Source organism: Panthera tigris, chromosome F3, assembly GCF_018350195.1.
Source record: "Panthera tigris isolate Pti1 chromosome F3, P.tigris_Pti1_mat1.1, whole genome shotgun sequence".
NCBI classification, from domain to species: domain Eukaryota; kingdom Metazoa; phylum Chordata; class Mammalia; order Carnivora; family Felidae; genus Panthera; species Panthera tigris.
Window position 1 is genome coordinate 28,051,523 of NC_056678.1, and position 27,899 is coordinate 28,079,421.

At 42.7% G+C, this 27,899-nt stretch overlaps 1 protein-coding gene across 2 annotated transcripts in view; it reads right to left on the minus strand.

Annotated features, from left to right (window-relative positions):
- Positions 1–14,550: 14,550 nt before the first annotated feature.
- The window catches only part of CEP350 (centrosomal protein 350), a 150,930-nt gene continuing 137,581 nt past the window's right edge, over positions 14,551–27,899 (minus strand). For both annotated transcript variants that reach the window (XM_042976344.1, XM_042976343.1), the window contains exons 37-38: positions 26,557–26,679; positions 14,551–14,747 (exon numbers count right to left, since the gene is read on the minus strand). In XM_042976344.1, the coding sequence (XP_042832278.1) occupies positions 14,583–14,747; positions 26,557–26,679 (288 nt within the window). In that variant the 3' untranslated portion in view covers positions 14,551–14,582. The remainder of the gene's footprint in view (positions 14,748–26,556; positions 26,680–27,899) is intronic.

Below are 27,899 nucleotides of genomic sequence, written 5' to 3' on the forward strand. Positions count from 1 at the left end.
AAGTCAGCAGCTCAGGATAAATACATTCTCAGGCACTGCTGGTTGTGAAATAAACAGCCATATTCTCACTCTTCTTCTTTATTTGTGGGACCTGCCTTCAGAAGCTGAAAATTCTAGATGCTTGCTTTCTGAGTTTCTCTTACAACTCGATGAGGGCATTCTTGCCAACAACACATAAAGGAAAGTTCGCTGAAGACTTATGGAAATAATTTTTCAAGTATTTTTAAAATCAACATATTAAAATGTTAAATTTTAAAATAGTTAAAATTTACAGGGTACTTGGAGCTGCCCCAGCCATCTGGCCATCCTGATCAAGAGAGTCAAGGGGGAGCTGACCGAAAGCTCTGAGGCGTTGACCAACCCTGACCCGGTCTGCCTCTGGATTCCTTGTGATGTGACGAGTACAAGATAAGCCCCGATTGTCGACTTACTTTTAGTCGAGTGTTCTGTTCCTTGCAGTCAAGTGCATCTTGGCTGCTACAGTTTTTAGTAAAATTTACTTTTCACGTTGGTGATTTCCCACATGGAGATTTTTAGCTCTTTTTATAAGTAAGGATGTAGAAACCAAAATGATTTTGTTTCCATTCACTGGCTCCTCTCAGAAGAACAAAACTCTTAAATGGTTCAACTTCTCCAGAAACCAGCAGATTCTCCTCTCTTCTATTCTGGGCCTCCAAAGTGATAACAATCACACAAAAGCTTCTTAAGACAAACTCCCTTGTTATGTATATTTTGGGCAGTGCTACTTTCAGAAAGTAGAATTAACAAGGTAATGATCTCAAAGGCCAGAAGCAGGGATTAATCATATTGCAGCTCCCAAGGAATTCTTGACTAAATGCTTTTTCCCTTTTCTCCAAGGAAACTCAACCTTGAGACTCGTGGTAGGAATTTGGAGTTATAACTCCATTTTGCTCATCTAATTGTTTGACTTAGTTTTCTCAAAATAGCAGCAACCATACTGACAGACCAGTCAGGGAAGTTATTTAGGTGATTATTATTTAAAAGAATATTTTGGCCGTACTTAAAATGGGTCATCACGCATGCCTGTCTGTGTTGTGGGAACTCAGAATCCTGGAATGTGTTTGGAGCTAAAAGAGTGGTTTTGAGTTTCCTGACCTGCATTCTTCAGGTGGGAAGATTAGTTACATAAAATGTATTTTTCAGTGGTGTGCTTGCTTGAAACAAAAGCACAAGGAAGTTGGATATCTGCTTGTAAAAGGTGCCAGTATCGTGACAACAAAATAAATTTGAATGGGTAATAGAGTTACAGACCCAAGAGAAACCTTGGCCTCCAGTTCCATGCAAGTTGACACGCTGAGGCCACTAGTTAGTGCTAAGACACAATGATTCCTTTCCCTAGACCATCTACCTACCATCAAATGTGCGTGTTTAACCTTTTTTAGTATGCACTACTAAAATGTTATTAGAAGTTTTTTATTTTAGAGAGAGAGTGTGGGCGGGGGAGGGGCAGAAGGAGGGAGGGAAAAGAAGGGAGGAGAGAGAGAGAGAGAGAGAGAGAGAATCCCAAGCAGGCTCCATGCTCAGCACAGAGCCCGATGCGGGGCTCGATCCCACCACCCTGGGATGGTGACCTGAGCCAAAATCGAGAGTCAGACACTCAACCGCCTGAGTCACCCAGGCTCCCCTAAAATATTTTTTTATTACATTAAATGCATCACTTAAATTGTGCATGACAGCAACACGTTTCAATTACTTTGAATCTAGCTCTTACTTGGAACAGAAAAATATTTAGGTTGCAAAGCTGTGACCCAAATTTAGCTTCTACAGACAGTAGTACTGGAATAGTTTTAAAGTTATAAGAGGAAGGAGGGTAGAATCCCATCTAAATATGCCCTCTTTACATTTAGCAGAGAAGTCAATGAAGAGAAGCTGCATTTGTCCTGTTTTGGTGCTGCTTTATTTTTTGGTGGAGGGAATATTAATTTTTATTATCAAGATGATACTTGTATGTAGCAAAAAAAAAAAGGTTATTAATTAAAGACACACACTCGTGGAACACATGAGTAGTCTTCAGCCCCATTCTTCTCCTCATCGTCATCCAGAGGCACCTGTTGTTAGTCATTTCATTCCAGCATCTTTGTTCTGGTCTTTACCTCTGTATCGAAGAGAATCTGCTATATCTTAAATCACTGGTTTTATACTTTAGTTATTGACTTCCCGTATTCCTTAGGCTCTCTGGAGAAACAGAACTAATGGGTTGTGTATGGAGAGAGAAAATAAGGGAGAAAGGGCAGGGGCAGAGAGACAGACATAGAAGGAATTGGCTCCTGTGATTGTAGGAGGTGGCAAGCACAAAATATATGGAGCAGGTTGGAGACCAAGGGAAGAGTTCATGTTGTAGCTCAAGTCCAAAGGCAGTCTGGAGGCAGAATATTCCCTTCCCTGTGGGAGTTCAGTCTTTAAGACCTTCACTTGATTGAATGAGGCCCACCACACTATGAAAGCTATGAAAGGTAACCTGCTTTATTCAAAACCTACTGGTTTAAATGTTAATCTCATATCAAAAAATACCTTCATAGAAACATCTAGACCAATGTTTGATCAAATATCTGGGTACCATGGCCTGGCTAAGTTGACACATAAAATTAACCATCACACGTCCTTATATGGGTAGATGTAGGTTTAGCGCTCTGATAACTCCCTTCCCTTTCCTCACCCTTTCAATTGAGTGATATCCCAGTATTCACATTATTGTAACTATAAATATTGTTCATAGCTGAGCCAAGAAGTGTATTATGATTGTTTCTTACTCACACAATGCTTTGCTTTTCCTCATGTTTCATTACTCACTCTTTGAACCTATTACTCAATCTTTCCTCACCTTCCAACAGCTTCTCAATGAAAAATTTCACGTTGTTAAAAACATACATTATTTATTCCTCTCTCTTTCCCTTCCCTGTCACCTGGGGACATTCCCTCTGGAGTCTGTCCCCCTGCTCTGATCTGGACTGATGGCCCCCTAGGCGTACCAGGTGGCCGTCATCCTGGGACTGCCCTTCCAAGTCATCCTGGGGATTTTCCTCCACAGTCTTCCTGGTGGAGCCGCTGTTTCTGGATCCCATGGTTTCATCCTTCAGGGTTTATGCGTCCGGTGAAAGAATGCGTGAGAAGTTAGGGCCTCCCCAAACACATCCACATTCTACCCTAACACTCGAGTCACAATTTGGCTGAGTGTAGACTTTTGCATGAAAATGGTTCTCGTTTGATTTTTGAAAATTTTGTTGTATTTTCGTATGGTCTCCAATGTTTCTGTTCAGGAGAGTGATGACGTTTTTATTCCTCACCCTCTTCCCGCAGTGCCCTGATGTATCCCCCTGATACGCCTTGCTGGGGTGGCGATGGGTTTGGGGGGGAGCGTATTTCTTGCGAAGGGCACTTAGCAGAGTTTCAACAGGAAACTCACAGAGGTAAGTTCTGAATTCTTTTCGTGTCCCCATTCCCTCCTGTTTTCTCTGTTTTTGTTAGATTCCAATTAATGTTGGATTTCCTGGGTTGGTTCTCTAACTTCATCTGTTTCCTGTTTTTATCTACCTTTTCGTTTTACTGTTTAGGAGATTTCCTCCACTTGGCCTCCCAACTTCCTACTGAGTTTTATATGATGGCTGCTATCCATTTAATTTTCAAGAGCTTCATCTTGTTTCTCTGGTTCATTACTTTTTCAGAGCGTCCTGTGCCCATTTCATAGACGCTGTGTTACAGCAGCTGTCTGAGAGGGCTTTCATTTTAATTGTGGTTTTTTGGCTTGTGATGTTTTCTTCAGTGCCGTGCCTTGTTTCACCAGGATTCCTTTGTGTTTTCTTTTTGGGTTGATCTAGCTCATACTGCTGGCTTTCCTCGAACGTCTGGCAGTGGCTAGCTGTTTGTTCACCTCTGGGCGATGCACTAAAATGTGATGAATAGGGGTGCCTGGGTGGCTCAGTCAGTTGAGCGTCCTACTTCAGCTCAGGTCATGATCTCACAGTCTGTGAGTTGGATCCCTGCATTGGGCTCTGTACTAACAGCTCACAGCCTGGAGCCTGCTTCAGATTCTGTGTCTCCCTTTCTCTCTGCTCCTCCCCTGCTCGTGCTCTGTCCTTCTCTGTCTCAAAAATAAATAAAAACATTTAAAAAAATTGTTTTAATGTGATGCATAGCTCAGTGGGCATGTGTGAGACTTTTGACTGGTCAGTTTCCTGGACAGAGATCAGGTAGCAAACCAACTTTTCCTCTAGAGCAATCTCCCCACATGTCAGGACCTCTAGGTCTTTCCTCCAAAGCCATCCATTTTTCCAGAGGAGGGTCCTCTAGTCTTCTTTCTGGAGAAGGGAGTCCTGGATAAGCCTGACTAGATCCTTCCATTTCAATCCACAGACTTTAACTTCACTTTCATTTTTGGTTTGTTGCCGCATCTTTGTGCTTGGTTGTGCCGGGAGTCCTCACATTCAGGAATTCTCTGGTTGGGTTTCTCCAGAGAATAAATGGTCTCCTGAGGGCATTAGTGAGGGGACTGGCAGTGACCCACATCCACCAGAGAGGCACGGGTACCCAGGGGGTCTAGCCGTTCCTTTCAGAATTCAATCAAGTTCGCTCTTTCATCCCTGTCGGGAAAGGCAGTCAGGCACAGCTTCTTGCTTCCTGCGCGGTCACATACGAATGGGCCTTGGCCTGGCACACCTCCTTCACCAGGAGATGGAGTCCTCGCGGCCTATGCCGGGCCTGTCACCTTGTGTGGGAAGGCATTTCCCCGCCTCAGACTCAGCATGTGCGCCTTCGTTCTCCTGAAGGGCGTGCCTCGGTGGCCTCTGGGCACACCCCCAACTTTCTGTATTTCAGACCCATGGGGAGGGCCCTGATCCTTCCTCTGCAGCACAACACGGGGTGCAGTCCCATCTCCCCCTCCTCTGCAGGGTGGATGCGCTTGCCGTGGGGGACTTGCCACGGGAGACCCATGCATGGCAAGGGCCTGATCTTGCGCACTTTCTTTCCTCTCCGAACCAGGAAATGCGGCACCACTGGAGCCTGGGGTGCATGTTGCCTGTTCTCAGTGACCTCATATCCTGTGTCGATCTCTTCCCTGGATGCCACTTATCTGCCTTTTAACTTTGGCTGCACAGCCTGGCCAGCGGGCAGACGGTGAGACAGATTTGGTGCCCTGAGCAGGGTTGCTGAAGATACGTCCTGAACGTGTCCCCCAGGACCCCATCCCAGAGTGACGCCGGCTCCCCTGGGGATGCTGAGGCTCTCGAGGAGGGTGAGGAGCACGCTGTCCTGCCAGCAGGCAAACGTTGTCTAAGAGTCTCCCCGTGAACTTGGCCGAGTTGACGGACTGGAGTAGAAGTAAAAGAAAGGAGCCCTAGGAGGGGCAGGAGAACCATGCCGGGGCTCCTGGCTCCCGTGCCACCTGCCCACTGCCCAGCCTTTCAGGGGCACAGACCACTTCCCCGGGACGTCTGGGGCCCCCGTTCAGGGAGCTGTGCCAGGACTGGCTCACTTGTGGGCCTCAGGTAAGACCTGTTTTCTCTCAACACAAAAACCGATGGCGTTGCTGAAACGAAACTGTTCAAATGAGGTCCTTCTCTGAAAATAAAATACAGAAACTAAAGTACAGGTGTGGACAAAAGCCAGGGAGTCACATGCAGCCAGGTAAGTACGTCTGTTTGGTAAAGGAGCATTGAAACCCACGAGTCCTGGCTGTTACAGACATTGACGTTTGGGCCACTTTCGACGTACAACATCACCGCCACCTGAGGGTGGATGTCCCCTCACAACAAAGAGCTCCCTCCATGACAGCAGGACAGCCGCTCCCGCCCCCTGAGTCAGCCGAACCCCAGCGGAATAGTCAGTAAACGCAGTACCACATGCCGCATGAAAACCAGAAACCATTATTAATTCAAGTCTTGGTGCCGGCACCACTCTGGTGCAATCTAACAACTCAGTGTGGCCCATGAAAAAGGCCTCAGGAGTCTGGAGGCCAACAGTGGACCCCCTTTGGTTCCTCAGAACCAGACACCGAGTCACCTGGGTGGTGACGGTGCACACGGGAGACCGGTGTGCAGTTACTGATCTGGCCAGTGTCTTCTTTTCAGTCCCCTGTGGGATAAGGGCCAAGACCGATTTGCATTACATGCAAAGGCCTATAGTCTACTTTCACTTTGCCCCCTCGCCATATGCCAGAGTGGGTAGGGCTAGGTCTGTAGCAAGCCCAGTGACTCCCAGGAGGGCTTGGCATCCACTTTACTGAGGACAGCCTCACTGCTGGCCCGGGAAACAAGTTGGCCAGGCCCCGCCTAAGGTCACGGATACCACGACACATGCAGGTTGGGCCGTCCACCCCGGTAAGGTCCAGGACCCGCTCAACAGCGGCAGTTCCGGGGAGCCACATGGGCCAGGAGTCAACAAAATATTCTGGACGAGATTAAACAAAAGTTACTGTCCTAGACAGTTCCTACCAACAAAAAGGAGACTCAACAACTGGCAGGCCCACGTGGCGACTAAAACACATACTCACGTCTGGGTATTCCTTTGGTCCTTTTTCGTCAAGGTTACCCACGTGGCGGCTCCTTTGGATGGGACCTCTGACAACAGCGGGTCCCACAGGCCGTGCAACATGCAAGGCCCTGCCACTGGGCAATGGAGCCCACCAGGCTTATGAAACTACAGGTTTCATTGACTCCTACCCATGTGGATTAGGGCCTGTGATAACAAGAGACCGCTATCAAGGTGCATTGGTCCCTTGGGTTCTGAACGCATAAATTACTTGAGGGAGGTGCCAGACATACTCCACTCAAATGGCAACTTCCGTTCTGCCTTTGGGCCTTACTGAAAGGAGAGTGCCTGACTGCTAGAGCCTGACAGCTTGTGTGACCATAAGACCTCAGCTGCCCATCCTCATGTGGGTACCCGCTGATGCCACTAATAAAATAGGACAGGTTCAGCAAAGCTCCATCTTTAAATAAAAATAGTACAGCCAAGGTCAAGCCCACTTAGGCCCCAGTAGCTGCTTGGCCATAGGAGGCTAAACAGCTGTAGCGGCTGCTCCTGCCCCTCCCTTTATGAAGTGGGGCCACAGCTCAGAGATGTCCAGCTGCCAAGCTCAAAGCCGGCAGAGTCACTTGGGTCGCCATGCCATCTTCTCCAAGGATGACCACCTTTTAACTGAGGCTGGACAAGAATACTCTGCCCAGTGGGCCAAAGCGTATCCGATAAGGATGCTGAAGCCCTTCCACGAGCAACTCTCTGCTACTTATTTATAGACTCACGGGCTATTACAAACCGTCTAGCTCCCCCTGTGTAGGGACAGGGATGGTGACAACAGCTTGTGGACCGGAAAAAAAAATAAATAAATAAAAAGCCGATTCACCACTCATATTAATGTCTATGACAAAGAACCATTAAAAAACAAACACAAATGGAACTCACAAGCTGACCTAACATGCACTCAGCAAACCACCATGGGCACCTGTTGGGTCCACTACAGAATGGAACATCAAAGTCCACCTCGACACAAAAATGGACCGAATCTCAATGGCTCACCCCCCAAAACCAAAAGCCAAAGGTAACACAGTTGTCACTATTGTGTGAGTCCTGCCTTTTAATGCAGACCACGCACTATAATGAACACATCCACATCAGGTGGCCTTCGGCCCGGCACAAATGTGGCAAATCGACCACTTCGGGCCACTCGTCCCCAGACGTGGATGCCAGCAATGCTCACCGTGTGGACACAGTGGGCCATAGAGACACAGAGATCACTATTGTGGCTTAAAAAAACACCATTGCCGTATGTTCAGATATTCAACAAAATTCCCATCTGATCAAGACACCACATTCACAGCTCAAAAAACAAAGTGATGGACATGTTCCTGTGACATAAGGTGGAGCTTTCGTGCTCCCTATCACCCCCAGACAGATTGGGAGTGGGGAGGAAACACTGTAGTGGGTGGCTTAGGCAATAACTATACAAAGACCATAAAAAAAGAGAAAAAGCCAACTTACCAGAGGTACCTCCGCTTAAGGAAAGTCGTTGAACATTTAACGGGAGGCTCCACCCATGGCGGGCCATACTTGGAGTGGGTGGAAGGCCAGACAGTCACCTGATTAGGCTGCACCAGCAGAATCCCAACCTCGGTGTACCCAACCATTTGTTCTCTTTTCTCCCTTGTGACATACTTCCTAGGTGTGATTTGTCCTCGGGATCACAGCGGCAGCACAGTAGGGCCCCCCAGGCCAAACGTGGAAGCAACACTACCTGCAGGCGCCTCACTCTTGAGGGACCCCAGGGAGATGGGGGAAGGGGTGAAAGAGCATCGGAGCCGTAGGGTTCCCCTGGCTGTGCTGGGACCTCCAACTCAAGTGGGTGACGTTATTATGAGATACGTCAAGTTCATTCAGACTGTGACTTCCCTCTCCAGGTTGGATGATTGGGCCAAAAGATTTGGGTCAAGCCATGGGCAGTGGGTCCCGAGGAAGTAGGGGACAAGAGCGCCTCTGGCCTCAGGAGGTTTTTGGTGTGGAAGCGAGGTGGGAACTTTCACCTGTCTTCTCTTCACTCCGACAGGAGCCTCCGCTGTGCCTGGCACGACAACACACGACAGCACAGCCGTGGGGAGAGGAGGCGAACTCGAATAATGCTGAATTTGTCATCCCAGAATAAAGTTCCTTTTGTCCCACATTCCCATTTTAATGTCCTGCCTGGTACACAACAACTTGGACTTTCCTCTAGACCAACAAGAATCACTAGAGACGGACACCTGACTAGCCTCCAGTTATCTGCTGGCAGAATAGGGTAGCTGTTGTGTCATTGCCAACATCTCTTGCTGGGACACATCAACAATGCAGGGGAGGGGGAAGCCCCGTGCTCCGGTCGGATGGTTATCAGACTCATCTTTTGACCTCTTCAGTTGGCTTAGGCCAGGCACTGGAGGTTTCTGGCCGAGGACCATCCTCCGGAAAGGCCTGATCATTGTCCTGGGTCTAGTTCTTTCAGTGACTCTGGTAAATGTCTCAAAATGACAGGAAGGCTCTGTGAACTGTAGCCATATGCATTGTTCAGGGGCTCCTGGACCCAGCTCCGCCTACCCATTTGTGGCAAACAGTCGTCCTACCGGATCTGGTATGCTTTATCTGCTAGTTCAGTGGCTGAGCAGGGGAGGTGGGGTGGATTGTCGGGAAAGGCAGTCATCCACAGCTTCTCGCCTCCTGCACAGTCTCATAAAAATGGGCCTTGGCCCTGGCACACTTCCTTAACCAAGAGATAGAGTCCTCACAGCCTGTGCTGAGCTTATCACCTTGTGTGGGAAGGCACTTCCCCCGTTCAGACTCAACATGTGCGCCTTTGTTCTGCTGAAGGGCGTGTGTCAGTGGCCCGCAGGCACACCCCCAGCTTTCTGTATTTCAGACCCCACAGGGAGGGCTCTGGTCCTTCCTCGGCAGCACAACACGGTGTGCGTGCAGTCCCGTCTCCCCCTTTGGCTTCGGAGTGGACCTGCTGGCCACGGGAGACCCAGGCACTGCAAGAGGCTGGGTCTGGTGCAGTCTTTCCTCTCCGTATGGAAACGCTGTACTTCGTGAGCCTGAGAGCTGTTGTCTGTTCTCAGCAACCTCGTACCACAGCATTGGTCTCTTCCCTGGGTGCCACTTACCTGCCTTCTAACCTTGGCCACATAGCCTGGCCTCCCAGTGAAGGGAGGGACAATCCCCCTGCTTCCCACCTTTGCCTGTGGCAGTCACTATCTCCCATTCCTGAGCTTTTTCGTAGGGCACTGGCTGGTTCTCCAGCACTCGCCCCTGTAGATCACATCACTTTGGGTGTCACCATTCTTAGCTCTGCCATCTATCTACCTACCACTTTCACGTATTTTGATTCAAGGATATGGATATTTGGGTTCCCCCCCGCCAAGATTCAACCTGTCATTCCTATTGTGCCCTGAGCACCAAACACAGCATCTGGCACATCATGGGCACTCACTCACATGTCTGTTCTGGGAATCACAAGAAATATTTTAGAACCTGCCACAATTTGGGGTTAGTCCTCTTCCGAGAATTCCATTAAGGTTCACGGTTGTGTAGGGATTAAAGGTACAGCAGGGTTGGCCATCAGGAAGCTACTAGAGGAATTCAGGTGTGATGATGGTGGTTACTTCCAGTCTGTTGGACCAGAGAGGATTCATGATCCTGAGGGCCATACGTTGCAACCTTTGAAATTCTTTTATTCTTCTAGATCGCTAGCTCCATTCTTCTCCAAGCTTGTATTTCTAGAAATAAATTAGAGCCTCCACACCTAGTCATTGGATGGTTGCTTTTTTATGGCCCACTTAATTGTGTGTGACTTTTCCGTGTGTTATTTTGCGAGGGTGATCAGAACTCAAGTCGCCTGGGAGAAAAGAGTTTTCCCATGAATTACAGGGAAGAAACCCACCAATATAGAGCTCAAAGTTATCATTTGTCAGAGACCTCTTCTCTGGCCCACCCCCACCCTTGCTGGCCCTTTTGTCAATAGATTCTCAAACCCCCGTGAGTGCTTCATTTCAGCACCTCCTGCAATCTGTTAGACATTGTTTTGGAAGTTCTTTTTTGATGACGCCTTCAGTAGACTTTAAGCTCCATGAGATCAGGGACCACGTCCGTTGCCTCCGCTACCTCTCCAGCCCTCTGCCCAGTGCTCAGGACACGAAACTGTGCCCAACGACTGGACAAACGAGTGACGAACGTCAGAGCCCAGGCTGCTCAGACGTGTGCGTCTGTGAGCACGGCAAACAGGTCCTCCACACAGCTCAGCCTAGTCGGCTGTCCCTCGGGCAACCAGAAATCAGTGAACTTCACGGGGACTGGGTTTCTACACTTGGCTCCAAAGGTGAGGACACAAACACCTGACACGCTATTAATTTATAAATCAGTTTATTTACAGATTTTCTCTTTTCTTAAAGTACATTTCAGTTAACAAATCTATTTACACAGGTATACATGGGAATCCATCCCAGTTATTTTACAGGTCATACTTACAAACCACACCCCAAGTGTCGTGTGCGAGCTGCACCGGATGTGACTATTGGCTGAAAATGGCCTGGTGACCAGGCTATTTACACATACACAGTAAACGGGTTTGTTTTTTCATGTCTGCACAGTACAGTACACACACGGAGGCCAGGCCTCCCAGAGAACGCTTTGCAACGTGTTTCCCGAGAAGGCTTTGCAAAGTCCGGAAGGAAAAGCTATTAAACATACAGGTTAATTAAAATGACAGTACCTCCTTTACATCAGTTTACATTGTTTTCTTCACATTTTTATAATACAAAGATATTTTATTGAATTGCTGCACAACCAGTTTAAGATGATTTGTAAACATGTAAGTTCCTACAATTTGCATTAAACATCATTGTAGTTTCTATCATTTGCTCTTTGAATTAATGTTTTTATTCACTAGTATTCTTAAGGTAGTAAAAGAAGATGTAAGTTTGAACTTCTTGCAGAAAAGTTATGAGTCTCTAACGCTGTGCGAGTACACACTTTATTCAAGTATTGCAAAAAGCTAAGGCCACTTTTTTTCAAGACAAGAAAGTGAACAAAATTGTTTTTATCAATAGGCCACAACACTCTTATGAGCAATGAAATCTCTTCTGAAAGATAATTTCTCAGAGACCTGTAGTCACAGAAGGAATTTTCTTTTCTTTCGGGTAAAAGAAAAACAAATTGCCTTCCTTATTAACTACTTTTGAGCTCTTCCCACTTTTCCCTAGAATAAAAATTCCTGTTTAGACCTGAAGAGGGAATCTATACCCTGTACTTATTTAACCCAGAGTCAAGTACCCTGGATAGCACAAATTATTTTGGACTCAGAAATAAATCTGAAGCCTCTATGTTGGTTTACTACTAAATTCTGAGAGTGCTATTCTAAAAGATATTACTGCTGATGCAAAGATCTTTTTCTTAGAGGAATTACAAAGAAAGAGTGAAAGAGGATGGGAGTGGGGGGAGAAGGAACAAAGATTAGAAAGAGGGACTATTTAGATTCTTGAAGAGGCAGAGCTTGATTAAAAAGATCCCAATATGGAACGAGTGGCTGCGTATCCACAGTCATCAATCCTAATGCTAACAAGAAACACCTTTTCCATTATATCCAATAGTTAAAATAATAAGACATCTGCTAATCATAGATTCCTCTGTTTTCTGCTACCAAACTATGGACAACCATTTCTAAGCAGGGGCAAGACGGACCGACTGCTGCCTCCCCGGGGAGCCCGGATTTCTGAGGACCGCGCAGCCCCAGCAGCGCCCTCACCACGGAACTCTACGGGCTCCGCACTCTGATCTACTCTTTTCCTTTTCTGGAATCATAATGTCATAAAGAGTAAAGGTTAACTTTCTTATTAAAAATTGATTTAGATCCAAATAATGAGAATGTAGAAAAACAACCTATATTCCTATTATATTATTTTTATATTCACTTATAAAAAATTTATAGCAGCTGTAAAGTTTCAGTATCATAAGGACAATGTAATCCTACAAACAGCCAAAGGGTGTAGACAAGATGTTTTTCTGTCTTCCAAGTAACACAGACTAAAAACAAAGGCCTTTGCTTTTCCTTGGCCGCGTGAGAACAATATCTCCACACTACTGGTTAATAACCCCAAGAAACCCTAGCTTCTCTTAGTCAATCTGCTCGTTATGGCTACAAGACTAGAGCTCAATATCAAAAGCCCAGAAGAAATGCTGGCGATGCATCAAACTGCGCATTTCCCGAGACCCAGTCACCACATTTCAGTGCTTTCCTTATTTGTCAAGAGCTATCAGACCAGTCATTGTGCAAAATGCAAATATTCCAATGATCATTTCAGTAAGTGTCTCATGATGACAAGATGAAACCAAGGAGGAATGGAAGTGTGCATAGTGAAACACTTGAGACGCAAAGGCAAGTTGACAGGGAAGATGCAGAAATGAACGAACGTGCACACTTAAAGATTATACCATCTTTGGGGTTTTTCTAACATATTGTGAAGCTCTAACATTCCAGGATATTTGTAAATAGGAATCCAGTGGATGTCTTATATCATGCTTCTAGTCGGGACCTTCCAATATTAAGGCATTTACATTCACGCCTAAGATTATCCACATTCTTCTAGATTACTTGAAGAAGGATGGGACCGATTAAGAGAAACCAGTCGAGAAGGCAGTGTATTGAGGTCCCAGAGAGCATCATGTGTGCTCTAACGTAGCAGCTGGAGTCTATGTATTTCTTTTCAGGTACAGGTAAGAGTTGTGAGAAGCAATGCTGCAGGAGAGGCAGAACTGAATTGTGCAGTGTCTTTAAATCACCTTATTCCATTCCTGCTACTGCAGGTGATCTCGGAAAAGCTCATCTTCTTTTCACCGAATCAAACTGCCTTCTTCGATATGTGTATGGGTCTGTTTAAACCGTAGATTTCCTGTGCAAAGACTATGAACCACAGAAGCTTCAAGACGGAAGCTTAACTATTACAAGAAGAATCTTTCACTTCTGAATAGGGACACACGTTTCCAACTTAATAATTTATCTGAAAATAAATTAAAAAAAAAATGTTCCATAGCGCAACACAAGCACACGAACAACAGACAATATCTTTTTGTCTTTGGTGCACACACTCATTTCCTAAATCATTCAAGTAACAGCGTCTCTGACTTCTTGGGGGAGAGATGGGGGGTGGGAGGGAGTTGAATGTTTGAAGGCCAAAATGAATCATTTCCACTTTTGCCATGCCTGGATGCCTGAGATGGTCCTGAGGATCTGGGATTCTGGGAGCAGCTGGCAGAGGTTTAGAAGGAGTAAGCAAAGTGCAGGGACAGAAGAAGGGGTAGGAGAGCCGGCCCCGCATCCGTCCTTTGAGCCCGGTCTTCAGTGGGGGCATTCCTCGTTTTCATGCCCACACAGAGAAAACTAAAAATAATGCAAAGGTTTAAAATTCTGTAGATGGTGCTCAGAAAGCAAGGCTACCACTGATTTGTTAACTCGACAGGTCCGCTCGGTGCTGCTCAACTGCAAGAATGGAAGAAAACGGTCTTCAAAAAGAAGCGAAAGGAATTCCAAAGTGTGAAATAGGCACACATGATTAAACTTGCCTATTTAGAAGTGGTTAAGGGTTTAATACTGTTGAGAGACTATCGTGTCCATTTATGACTTTCATGGTATGGACCAGGATTACGTCTCCAAAATGGTAGGATGCACGTTAGCTATACACCTCACCCCGCCTGACTTCAGATTCAACGAAGAGACAGCCTCGTCTAAGCTAAGAGGTGAGTCTGGTGTTTTCAGCCCACATCTGGGACCTGGTAGGGGCGCTAACAAGAGATGTAGGATTATACCGCGTGTCAACATCAGGAGTGCGGCCCTGCCCACCGAAAATAACCAATCGATCCGGTGGACGGTCTCTAAAGGCAAAGGCTGTCATACCAGATATACCGCATGGTCCCATGAACTCCAAACCAGTAGTCTTTAAGGAAAGGTACCAAGTCCAGGAGCACTCTTGCTATGATGGAGATGGGGTGTGTATCAGGAGGCAGAAAGGCCCAGGACTCATATTACACTCAGTGTTCGATTTATTTGCAAGATGTCACACAAGTAGCATTCTCCCCTGTTTTTCACTGATCTGATTCAGAACATCGATAGTATCTCTGATCAAGGTCTCAAAGATCCCCTCGGCGAGCTGCATCTTCACACACAGCTCATCCTCGTCATAGTTCACCCACTGCGCCTCCTCTTCGTGCAGCTCCTGCACCTGGAATTTAGGGAACAACAAGGCGAGAAAATTACTGTCGCACAAAAGCTACAAAACTAATCATATTAATGCAATGCCTGATAGTAGGCATTATTATATATCAATGTGTATTACATGCCCGTCCATGAGAACACAGACCAAGGAAGTAAGTCAGACAAAAGGTAGTTTATATGATGATATCAAGATCCCTTTTCAAGTTGCAAGAGATTTGAAAAAACTCAACTGCCAAATAAAAGTGGCTTCAAAACTGTCAGAGTAGAATTTGACGATATTCCAGTATTTTACTAAGATATTTTAGATATTAAGGATTTATATTAGATATTAAGGTATTATAGATATTAAGGATTACAAGTGTGTTGTTGTCTATGACAACATAAGCAAATGTGTATAAGGATTTAACGGGGAGAGAAGAATGTAAACTCTTAGATGTATGGATTTACAATTATAAAATGTATATATCGAAAGAAAATACTGAATGCGATTTTAGAATATTATAAATAAATGAAGTTTAATATTCATTACAGTATTTTTATTTTATTTTTTATGTTTATTTATTTTTTGAGAGAGAGACAGAGCTTTGAGCTGTCAGTACAGAGCCTAATGCAGGGCTCAAACTCACAAACTGTGAGATCATGACCTGAGCCAAAGTCAGATGCTGAACCGACTGAGCCACCCAGGCGCCCCTTCATTACAGTATTTTTAAAATGTATTATTGCTTAAGTTTATTTTAAAAATCAGTCATGTAATACTTGCTCTTTTTTTTTAACTGAAGTATAGTTGACACCCAATGTTAATTAGTTTGACACAGTGATTCAACAATTCCATACATTATGCCATACTCACCATGGTAAGTGTACTTACCATCCGTCATCATACAATGTTATTACAGTATTAGTTGCGTTTTAGGGTTTGGGGATTCCCAAGGTAAACTAAAACCAATCAAGTTAGAACTAACTCTCCAAGATTTTTTTGCCTGTTTACAATTTTTAAAGACTACTCTTAAAAACAAACAAACAAACATATGAGACTTAACAGTATGTAATGATACTGTATGTGGGTTGGAGGTGAGGCGGAGAAAGTGGATTGTAAACCCCAATCTAGTGAGAAATTCAGTGACCGGAGTGTCTAACCAGAAATCTAACTTGGTGAAAAAGCCATACAACCACAAATACCTGACTTGCCCTGATCAGAGTTTCATCTCAAAAGATGCAGAGGAAGTGAAGGTGGGCGCTTGTACTCTGGTTCCTGTTAGGAGGAAATGAGAAGACTCCACTGCCCTGGAGTTTGAGAGCACAAGAAGAAAGAACAGCCTTGCCTGACAGGTGCCCTTGGCCAGGGCTGACAGATCTATGACACGGTGGCTGCCACATTCTTTCTCTTTGAGGAGAGTTTTTTGAAGGGTTTACAAAACATCCATTTCCTCTGTTCCCTAATTTATGATCTGTGAACACATATGCCACCAGAAAGGGCTCCAAGGTCAAATAAGTTTTAGAAAGCTCCCTCTGGGAGTTTCACAATGTAAATTAGCCTATTAAAAAGAAGTCCACCAGTAAATAAATTTATTTAAAATTTTTTTTAACATTTATTATTGAGAGACAGAGAGAGACAGAGCATGAGCATGGGAAGGGCAGAGAGAGAGGGAGACACAGAATCCGAAGTAGGCTCCAGGCTCTGGGCTGTCAGCACAGAGCCCGATGCGGGGCTCGAACTCACAAACCACGAGATCATGACCTGAGCCAAAGTCGGACGCTTAACTGACTGAGCCACCCAGGCACCCCAAGAAACATTTAATCCAGGGTTTCCCATATTTATTTGATCAAAGAATAATTTTGTATGGATGTGTAAGAAATACAATTAACCTCCCAAGGAACTGGTGTTCCTCTCATGAAGGATGCTGTACGCAACAGCCTAATGCAACACTTCTCAAACTGGTGTTGAGGGAGAACCATGTTCTGGGAAAGCTAAGAGGTGTGTCCCCACATAAGATTTCATATTGCCCATGAATTTTGTCCAAACAAAGTTGCACAGCTTTCTTTTTATAAGTTTTCTCAACCTTTAATGTTAAATCTTTTCTCCTCCCCAATAACACAATTTAGGAAGCACTGTCCTAAGGCAACCAATTGTGGCCTTAGAGTAGAATATATGTTTGGGACTTCATCTGTTATCTCAGTGCACAGACGATGAGCCCCCACAGTGCCCTCATCAGATTTAGCAAAAGCTTTGCTCCTCCTTAAGAGCAGGAACCATTTCCCTTTTGGCTGGCGAGGACTAATATCATGTTTTCCATTTTGCTTTAGCCATCAAAAAGCATAAAGCCCAACTCAGAACTTCAACTATGGCAACTGAGGGATCTCGTAGCCTGCAGATCTGCCTCCGTGTTTTTTCTTCTGGCTTTTGGAGCCTATTCTATTTTCTTACACATTTTCCTCTGTTCCTGCAGATGTGTTATGGATGTATGGTAAATTAGTATGTATTATATAAATTAAATTACATTAAAAAGTCAGTCTAATAATTTTAATTTCTCAGTGACAAGGATGGTGCGAATAGAATGTGCTAAGCATCTGGCACATGGATTTTTTACTGAGTGCTAAAAGGCTGTCTTTGGCTCTGTCCAGTTCATCGTTTGCAGCAATGACCCGGATGAATTTTAGAGGTAACAAGAAGTTGAGAACAGAACTACGTTGGAAAAACGAACTAAAAAATGTATGGGTAGCTTGGAATGAAGAGCCAAATTTAACAAGATGATGCAATAAAAGAATAAGGTCCTATATTTGGGTCCCCAAAATAACAACAGAGGGACAGGTTGAAACTTTGGTCTTGGGTTTTCCTAAGTTTTTGTGAGTCCTGTGAGAATGATGTAGCTAAAAATAAAACAAATGTAATTATAAACTGCATTAGTCCAAGTGTAATATCTAAAAAACGAAGGGTTGCATGTCCATACTAATTAAATACACGAAATATTATATGGTCAGTTCTGTGCACAGTATTTAAAGAGGGACACTGAAAAAAGAGGTAAAGTGAAAAGATGTTGAGGGGACTTAAAAACACTATCAGACAAGAGGAGAGAATACCGTTTAAAAGGGAGAGAAAGACTCAGGTGCAACACGACAGCTGCCTCAAAGGCATGCAGGAAGAATTCAAATTGTTAGATAAAACCCCAAAGCTGGAGAAGTAAATTATAATTAATTATATGAAAGAAAACCCTTTTAGGCTCACTATGAGAAAGAACTTATCAACAATAGGTAGACCCTCAGGAGCTATCTCGTACCTTAACAGACCTTAACTTGTAAAGGAGATTCAATCATAAGCTAGGTGGTTTCACTACAGGATTTGTCCTTAGTGCAATTGTACCTACAGTAGAGGCAATTTCCAAGGCTACTATGTGTAAAGGATATGCAAGAGTTGGTCTAATTTCTTGTCGTTCATCCCACATCACATACACTTTGAGAATGCATTGCTAAAAATAGCTCATCATATTCTTAGCTAACCTAAGAGAAAACTTAATGTCCTTCTGGAGTGGTAAAGAGACAGAGTGAATGAGACCTGGAGCTGAAAGAAAGATTTCTGTTCTTATTTTTGGCTAATGGAGGCCCTTCTGTCTAAAAAAAAAAAAAAAACACCTTTCTTTGTATTTTACTCACCTCAAATAATGCCTACTGACACAGGGAGAGTTAGACTGATTAGGGACCTTCCTAGTCTGAGCGATGACAGCTAAATTACACATTTCCTTTTGGAAAGCAACTTTTGGAGGAAGCTACTGTTCATTCTGGAATATTTACTATAACAGATTATCCTGTCACAAGTGCTCACGTTCAGCAGGAGGGCACCTGTCCACGGTGTGGATGCCACTGCGCCGACTCAGGGACATGTTCCTGCCGTGCTCTCTCCTCTGCGCCATCACAAATTCTCCTTTTTCCTGTCAGCATATTCCTTTCAAGCTACAAGAATGCTCTCTTGTCACCATGTCCCCCTCCATCTTTCGCTTCACAAAAAAACTCCTTTGACATGTCCATTTTTGCTCTCACTAATCTCTTGTTCTCTCTTGAAACCTACTGCAAATCAAACGTTTACCTCATGCACGCCACCCAAAGTCTTTGTATTAATGTTAAGATCGGTAAAGACCGCCACGTTGCTAAATCCCATGGTAGATCCTTAGTTCTCATTTTACTTGACCAATTAGCTGTATCCCATGCAGTTGATTCTTGCCTCTTCCTTAAAACACTCTTACCTGGCTTCCAGGACCCCACCCTCTCCTGGCTTGCTTCTACTTCACTGGCTGCTCCTTTTTAGTTTCGTTTGTTTGTTCCTCCTCATCTTCTGAATACATGAAACATTAGAGTGTGTCAGGAATTAAGTCCTTGGACCTCCTCCCTTTGCGTCTACACTCTGTTGGTCTCAGGGCTCTGACTGCCATCTATGTGTCCACCACTCCCAAAGTCCTACCTCCAGCCTAGGACTCGTGCCTGAGATCTAGACTTGTATGTCCACTTGCCTCTTCATATCTCCATTTGGATGTTTATCAGACACCTCAAATTTAACAGGTTCAGAACAGAACTCTTGATATTGCTTCCCAACCTGCTCCTCTCAGTCTTCCTCAAGTCGGCAAAGGGAAGTTCCATCCTTTGAGTTGTTCAGGCCAACCCGATGGAGTTATTTTTAATACTTTTCCCTCTCTCATATGGCACAATTTATCAGCAATTCCATTCTGCTTTGAAAATCTGTCTAGAATCTGACCACTTCTTACCACCTCAACACCACCACACTGGTGCTAGCCACTATTATTGCTTGTCTGGATTATGACAATATCCTGCTGGTCTCCTTGCTCCCGCCTTTACTACCATTCCCTCAGTCTATTCTCAACACAGCAGTCACAGTGATCCTGTTAAATAAATTAAGTCAGATCACATCACTCTTCTGCTCAAACCTTAAATGTCTGCTGATCTTATTCAGCGTAAAACCTAGTTTTTACAAGGGCCTATTAGACCCTGTATGATTCGGCCCTCTGTGCGTGTACACACACACACACACACACACACACACACACACACACACCCCGATACTTCTGGGACATCATCTCCTACTACTTTTTCTGACTCCTCACTCTGCTCCATACCCAGTGATTTTTCCCTAATAATCAAGGCCCGATGTATCTTTTCCAGAATGTTCTTCCCCTGGATGAGTGTTTGGCTCACTTCATTTCCCTCAGTCCTTTAAACAAATGTCATCTTCTCAGTAAAATCTTTCCCAGCCATCCTATCTAGAACTGCAACCCCCAATATTCCCTTATTGCCTCCATAGATTTATTTTTCTTATGTATCTGTCTCCCTTACTAGAATGAAAGCTCCTTGCATTTTGTCTGGTTTGTTCACTAATGTATTCCCAGGGCCTAGAATACTACTTAGCACATAGCAGGTCCATAAGAAATGATTGATTGATTGATTGATTGATTGGGTTAATTTGAACTGGCCACAGATGCTCCTGGGAGCTCAGTGGATCTAATGCTGTAACAGGGAAATATGTGAATAGTTTTCTCGGTTCTTTCTTATCGTTGTAAAGCATGGTATTCATGCATACATACATCAGAGTCCCTTTTCCAATTAAACTTTTCACATGATTTAATTCTGTGTTAATCTTTTCTTTTATCACACTGGACTGTGTGGTGATGAACCAGTGTGATGAAAGAAAATACTGGCATTGGTCAAAAAAGTATATTGAAAAACTTGGCGATATGGCTGACATATTATATGATCTTATAGGAAGATGGAATCACAGCATTCTGGGATTAAATCTAGCTGGTAGTGTTAGGATCTTTAGGCAGAGGTGGCAGCATCTGCTTGTTCTGAGTCCAAGTGCTTTCATCTCTCAGGCATAGGTAACAGATTAAAACTACTATAGATGAGAGGCATGTACATTTTTATTTTTATTTTTTTCAAGTTTACTTATTTATTTTGAGACAGAGTGCGTGTGCATGGGAGGGGCAGAGAGAGGGGGAGAGAGAGAATCCGGAGCAGGCTCTGCCCTGTCCTGACGCGGGGCTCGAACACACGAACTGTGAGATCATGACCTGAGCTGAAACCAAAAGTCGGACGTTTAACCGACTGAGCCACCCAAGTGCCCCAGCTTGTGTATTTTTAATAAAAAGATGAAATTTTTACTTTCACGATGCAAAAAAACAAAAATTTTCATAATGTATCTCATAGCACCAAGTCAAATTTCTGACCCAAGTTTTAAGTGACATAATTTAGACTCTGGCTATTTATAGACAGGGAGGGTAGGGATCAAATAAGAAAATGATTGTAAATCAATAAAAACGTTTACACTAATAATATCTACTACTTTTGAGAGCTTTCTATATGCCACTTAAGACATATAGTACCTCATTTGGTCATCACTACAACTCTATGAGGCTGTCACTCTACAGAGGGGGAGACTGAGAGACAGAGAGGTAACCTGCCCAAAGTCACGTTGTTAGTAAGTGGTAGGAGACAAGTTTGGAACCTTCAAGGAGTCTGATTCCACAGATCTGGCTCTTAACTGCTATGCCCTATTTTCTCATTTTAGTGGCACTAACATCCATGGGAGCATTCTGGGGATCGTACATCCAAGAATATTAAACGAGGCTCAGGATATTTCAGGACCTCTAAAATCTAAAGATCCTAACCAAAATTACCAACAGTGAAAACTCTAGAAAAACAATAAAACTCATCGATTTTATAAGAAAAGCTGGCTTCATTTTATCTACAGTATTGAGCTGACCAAAATGTTAATCACTGACTTCTTCTGCTCTTTTAAATGATAATACCCAAATATTACTTAGAAATAAAATTTGAAAAACTCCTGGCGTACGTTAAAACACCACCACCCCCAACACCACAACTAGCTGGCAAGCCCGTCAGAGTAAAAATGGTAAGATAAGAGTAAGGTGATGCGAAAAAGTTCTCATATAAAGACATATATTGGATAAAATACAACAAAAAATATTTGTAATGCATAGGGAAATCTTGAGAAAAGAGGAAAATCCTGACTACCAGAACAAACAGGGATTTAAAAGAGTAGCAAGAGCTGCAACTATTTAGGGGAAGAATCAAGCACCGTGGAAGAGAGAACAGGGCCAAAGGGATGTCCAGAGAGGCGCCACAGGGAAATGGAGACTTGGGGAGAGGCAATATTCTAAGAGACAATAATAGCTGAGCATTTTCCAGAATTGAGTAAAGATATGAATCCATAGATTTAATAAGCACAGTGAGTCCAAAGCAGGAAAACAAAAAACAAAAAACAAAAAACAAATCCACATCTAGACACATCCAGAGAAACTGTGAAACAAACACACAAATACACAAACACACACACATGGTCTTCCACAGAAACCAAAAAGATAAGACAGATTCCCCAAAAAGAACTATCAGCAGATGTCTCAAGACCAACAAGAGAGGTCAGGTTACAGGAAAATAGTATCTTCAAGCTGCTGAAGTGAAAGAACGATCGTCCTAGAATTCAATATGTAAGTAAGCCGGAATTCAGGAGCAGGGGCTGAGATCAGAGCAGACAGACAGACCTGCAGACAAAGGCTGAGAGCTGACATGATGTTTGTGGGATTAACGAAATACTCAAGTATGGACGTTAGAAAGGTGGAAACAATGGTTTCTGTATTATTTTCATTCTTTTTTGTCATTCTGAAATATGTAAGGATTAAACATGCAAAAGATTTAGAATAACCAATGAACAGGTAAAAATATTAACCACATTGATAATAAAATTAAATAGAGCAAAATGAGCTCATTCTTTTGGTAAAGACTTACACATTGGTAGTAGCTAGTATTGGCAAAGGTGGGAACCTACACTCTTGTACCGTGCTGGTAAGGATGTATAATTGCTACGACCTTTTTGGAGAACAATTTGACAACACATACGTAAGCCTTAACATTCTGCATATGCTTTTAATCAGCGATTCTATTTCTAGGAGTTTATCCTAAGGAAACCACTGGAAATAAGTACAAAGATCTACCATATCACAAGATGTTTATTACAACACTGCCGTTTAAAAGAGCAAAAAAAATTACTGACTGGTTAAATAAATGATGGTACATCCATACAATGGATTACTATACTTCCACAACAATAAAATGGGATAAAGTTATTAAATGTGATATAAAATAGAGGAACATTTAGTGACAAGAAAAAAGTTCACATTTTATTGACTAAAAACAGATTACAAAAAAGAGACCATGATCTCAACTGTTCAAAAAAATCCTCTGTATAAAGACCCTAAGTCTATATATCACAATATTAAGAGCTATCTAGGTGATGAGATTATCATGATTTTTCTTTTGACTTACCAATATTTTCTAAATTTCATAAGATGAGCATGACTGTTTCATAATAAACATGATTTTTCTTTTGTACTATGGGAAAAATTTTGGTTCATGTGATATAAAAAGATTGTTTTGAATCTCAATCTCTCTATGCAGGAGAATTAGAATCTCCAGATGCTAGGTTGGCTAAATCTAACAGTGGGAGAGGAGTTTATTTAGCATTTTTTTTTTTAATTTTTTTTTCTTGAATGTTTATTTATTTTTGAGACAGGGAGAGACAGAGCATGAACAGGGGAGGGTCAGAGAGAGGGAGACACAGAATCTGAAACAGGCTTCAGGCTCTGAGTTGTCAGCACAGAGCCCGATGCGGGGCTCGAACTCACAGACCGCGAGATCACGACCTGAGCCGAAGTCGGCCGCTCAACCGACTGAGCCACCCAGGCGCCCCTATTTAGCATTTTTAATAATTAACTCAAGGAACTAACAGTATCATTTTGCTATACATTAAGAGTGAACTCATGAAACAAGTTACATAGGCCCAGGTCTCTCTGTAGGAAGGTGGAAAACAGTTTATGACCAGCAAAGGGAATATTCACAAAATGTATGTTGTTACTATTTTCCCAACTCCCAAATCTCCTGAATTGTTGTACATTGACATTACCCTCACCCAAGCTATAATAATCTCATACTAGCAAAAGGAATTTTTGTTTGCTATTTAAGAATTTTCTGAAAACTGCTGGAGAGACCAATGTTTTCCTGTGTAAGTGATCCTATCTGGCACCTGGAAGCCTATGCCTTCCAAGGACAAGATCTTGTTTTGTGGTACGTCTAATAAAGAGCTACAAATCAATTCATTTATTGTTCACTTGTGAGATGTATTACTTGTCATTTCTGACTAATAATTCCAGTCTGAAGATGCCTCCAAATTGTTGCTCCCCCGCCAACGTATTTAATCCTTTCACTGTGAAGATGACATTTTTATAACCACGTGAAGTGAGAGCTGTCTGTAACTAGCTGGAAGCCGCATGCATTAAGCCTTCACTCTCTGTTCATTTTGAACTGCCGCACTATGCTGGTTTCCTCATTTACTTGACATGTGCTCAAGATAAACTTACCTAAGAAGTTTTGCTTCAATAAACCTAAACAGTCACCTTTGACCTACAGGCTACATCCTTCTCACTGGTCTTTTTTCCTCCACACATTTCTTTTGAAGGATTCTTCCAGCATTTTAATTTTTTTTAATTCTTTTTTTTTTCTTTTGAGAGCGAGAGAGAGAAAGTGTGAGCAGGGGAGGGGCAGAGAGACAGGGAGAGAGAGAATCCCAAGCAAGCTCTGCGCCATCAGTGACCTGAGCTGAAATCAGAGTCAGGTGTTTAACTGACTGAGCCACCCAGGTGTCTCATTTCCAGGACTTTTAAAACTGCAGATCTGGTCTTGTAATCTCTCTTGCTTAAACTCCTTGCTTTTACAATAAAATCCAAAATCCCTGATGTGGCTTACAAGGCACTGCAGGACACAGACTCTACCTCTCCAGTTTATGCCACCTCCAGCCGTGCTAACATTTCAGCTCAGACCCATGCTCATTTCAGGTCTTTGCAAACGTGGTTTGCTTTCCGTGAATTGTTCTTCTATCTTAGGACCCAGTTAATGCTTACTCGTCTTTAAGGTCTCAGCTCAGATGTCACTTCCTCAGGGAAGTCTTCCCTGACCATCTTCATCAGATCAGTTTCCTCTGGGTTATGCTTGTATAAAGCTCTCTGTTCCTCTATTTTTATCACTTAATTTATAATTTATAAAATTTCTAATTTACTTATGTAAATTATATATTAATGGCTAGTTTTTCCAGCCAAGGATAAATCCATGAAGGCAGGGTCTAGGTCTGTCTTGCTTACCACTGTAACATTAGTCGTTAATTAGCACAATTCTTGACTCAGTGTGTGCCCTGAGATGATTTATAGAGGATATGATCAATTTAACTGATAGAAGGGGTACATGAATGTTTCCTGACATGCTCTCTTCTTTAACTCCTAAAGAAGTGGAGGAAGTAACGACTTAGAAATTAACAAGAACTCAAACTTTAAGCTGCTGTAGAACTATGAGAACAAGTTCACGTTCTTAAGAGGCAAAGAGCTATGAAAAACTAGTTGCTTAAAATCTTGGCTCTTATTTGCTGGGCAAGTCACTTAATATCTCTGAGTCTAAACTTTTTGTAAAGATTTTTTTTTTTTTTTAATTTCACCCATTTTTAGAGGGACAGGGAGAGAGCACAAACGCGGCAGAGGGGCAGAGGGAGACAGAGAGAATCTTAAGCATCCTCCACCCTCAGGGCAGAGCCTCACGTGGGGCTCGATCTCACAACGCTGGGATCATGGCCTGAGCTGAAATCAGGAGTCGGAAGCTCAGCTGAGTCATCCAGGTGCCCCAAGATTTTTTATTTTTAAGTAATCTGTACAATCAACGTGGGGCTTGAACTCGAACTCTGAGATCAAGAGTCACACACTCTGCTGACTAAGCCAGCCAGGTGCCCCCAAACTTCCTCATTTGTAAAACAGAATAACGTGAGTCCTTCCTGCCTCATATAATTACTGTGAGGATCAAATAAAGCATGAAAAAGAATGGCAAAGTATAAAACTCTAAATAAATGTTTATCTAGTGTAGTCGTTACTGAGTAAATGAAGCAATGGAAAGGCGCATACTTGGGGAAAACTCATTAATTTAAGCCTTACATTTGTTTTTTGTTATATGAATATAAATACAGACAAGATAAAATAGTTCAGAATCAAAATGTTTAGAGATAAACCTGAATCAAGTAATGAGTTTCCCGAAGTTTGCTACTGCTTAACATTCTTTTAGGGAACAAAGAAAAGAATGACTTTTTTTTTTTCTTTCCTTTTTCTTTCTTTTTTTTTTGTTTGAGAAATGTTTTTCTAGTGCTAGGGGAATCTATTGCCAAATGGAATAAATCCTACCCAGCTAAAAGCTCTGGATAATAATAACGAGGAGGAAATGATAACAGCTAGTATTTACTGAGTTATATATAGCCAGGGAACTCTTGCATACATACATATGTAAACATACTTTTAATTCTCTTAATAACTGTCTTGGTAGATTACAGATAGGGAGACGAGACACAAGGAAATTAGACAATTTGTCCAAGATTACACACCAGGTATGTGGCAGAAAAGGGATTTAAAGGCAGGCAGTCTGGCCCCAGAGTCTACACTGATCTCTTCTTAAAGCCGTACCTCATCCACTCGGCTTTTTATTTCTCAAGTTTTCCACACCCACAAAATACTGTTCAGTTACATATTCATCTGTCAAGTTCAAAAGAAAGCAAGTTCCAAAACTGAGGGGCAGAAATGCAGCAAGTGAAGGCTTTACGGCTTCACTATCATAGACTTAGGGTCAGTTACATTCCTTTTCTTTTTAGAATGTGACTACATTCTGATTTTAGAAGAGACAGTCAAAATAAACATATTGCAGTTATATACACTGACCAGGATATGATCCACTCGGTCTCTTTTCTTTCTTCCAAATTTCATCATTTTCTGCCAATCTGTTTTGTGGTTTGGCTCCTTTTTAAGACTAAACAACTTGAGCACTTCGGTGGCTATGAAGTTCTGTGAAAATAAGAGGAAGTAATGAACCAAACAGCCAAGTTTCTGAAAGTCAGTGCTTATAATGCAGGTGCATGCTAAGAACATAGCATTTATAATAAAAGATCATACAAATTTCTTCCACTTAACAGTTCCACTTAGCAATTTGAAGACAAAAGCATTCCAAATGCTCTGACTTTACTTACTCACTTAAAGAATTTTTCTTTTTACACAACATACAAAAGTAAAACCCACTGATGAATCTGCAAAGAAAAATCACTTTAGAGTCCCCTCTAAGAACCGCCATTAGCTAACTTCAAGCGGGCAAAACTATTAGAGAAAGCATTAAATAAATCTCTGCACTTAAAGAATCCCACATAAAGGTTCGAAGCAGTGCCATGGGAGCAAAGTACAGGCTTTGGCTGGGATAGTTTATTTTGAAGCACCATGACTGAATATGTTGAATTGTAAAAATATTAATCAGTGCTTCAATATAAAAAGCATGATAATTTTACAAACAATATTTAAACTATCATCCTTAAAAACACTTTACAAAATGTTATTTCAATATTAAAATCGCTGGGCAGCATCACTGTATGTTATACTGATATATGCATTTTGATGATTGTTGATATATATTATGCATCTTGTCTTTTTAAAAATTTTTTTATTTGAGAGAGAGAGAGAGAGCATGAGTGGGGAAGAGGGGCAGAGGGAAAGAGAGAATCTTAAGCAGGCTCCACGTAGAGCTCAATCCCACGACCCTGGGATCATGACCTGAGTGGAAATCAAGAGTTGGACATTCAACCAACTGAGCCACCCAGGCGTCCCATTATGTATCTTGTCTTATTTCAACTTATCTGTCCTTTGTTATTAATAAAACAATTGGCGTTTACAACTTTTTATGGTTGTTCCATTAAAAAAAAGTCAATGGGGGGAAAAGACACATTTATGAATCGGAATCATTTGAAAAGATTCTCAAACTACCAATGCCCCCAAACTCCACCAATCCACACACATTTTCTAGCTCTCTCTCTTTCAAGGATGTATCAACACTGGCGGGCTGAAAGCAATGGAATACACCTGTGTTTTGAAAAAGCTCCCCAGGCAGTTCTGATACTTTATTCCTCAAAGCTGAAAATCATTTTAGAAGTTTTCTTTTTTTAATGAATCAAAAGTAATCTTTGGAAGCTTTTTATTTCTTCCTTACTTTAATTTAAGCAGGGGTCAGCCTGTAAATATTT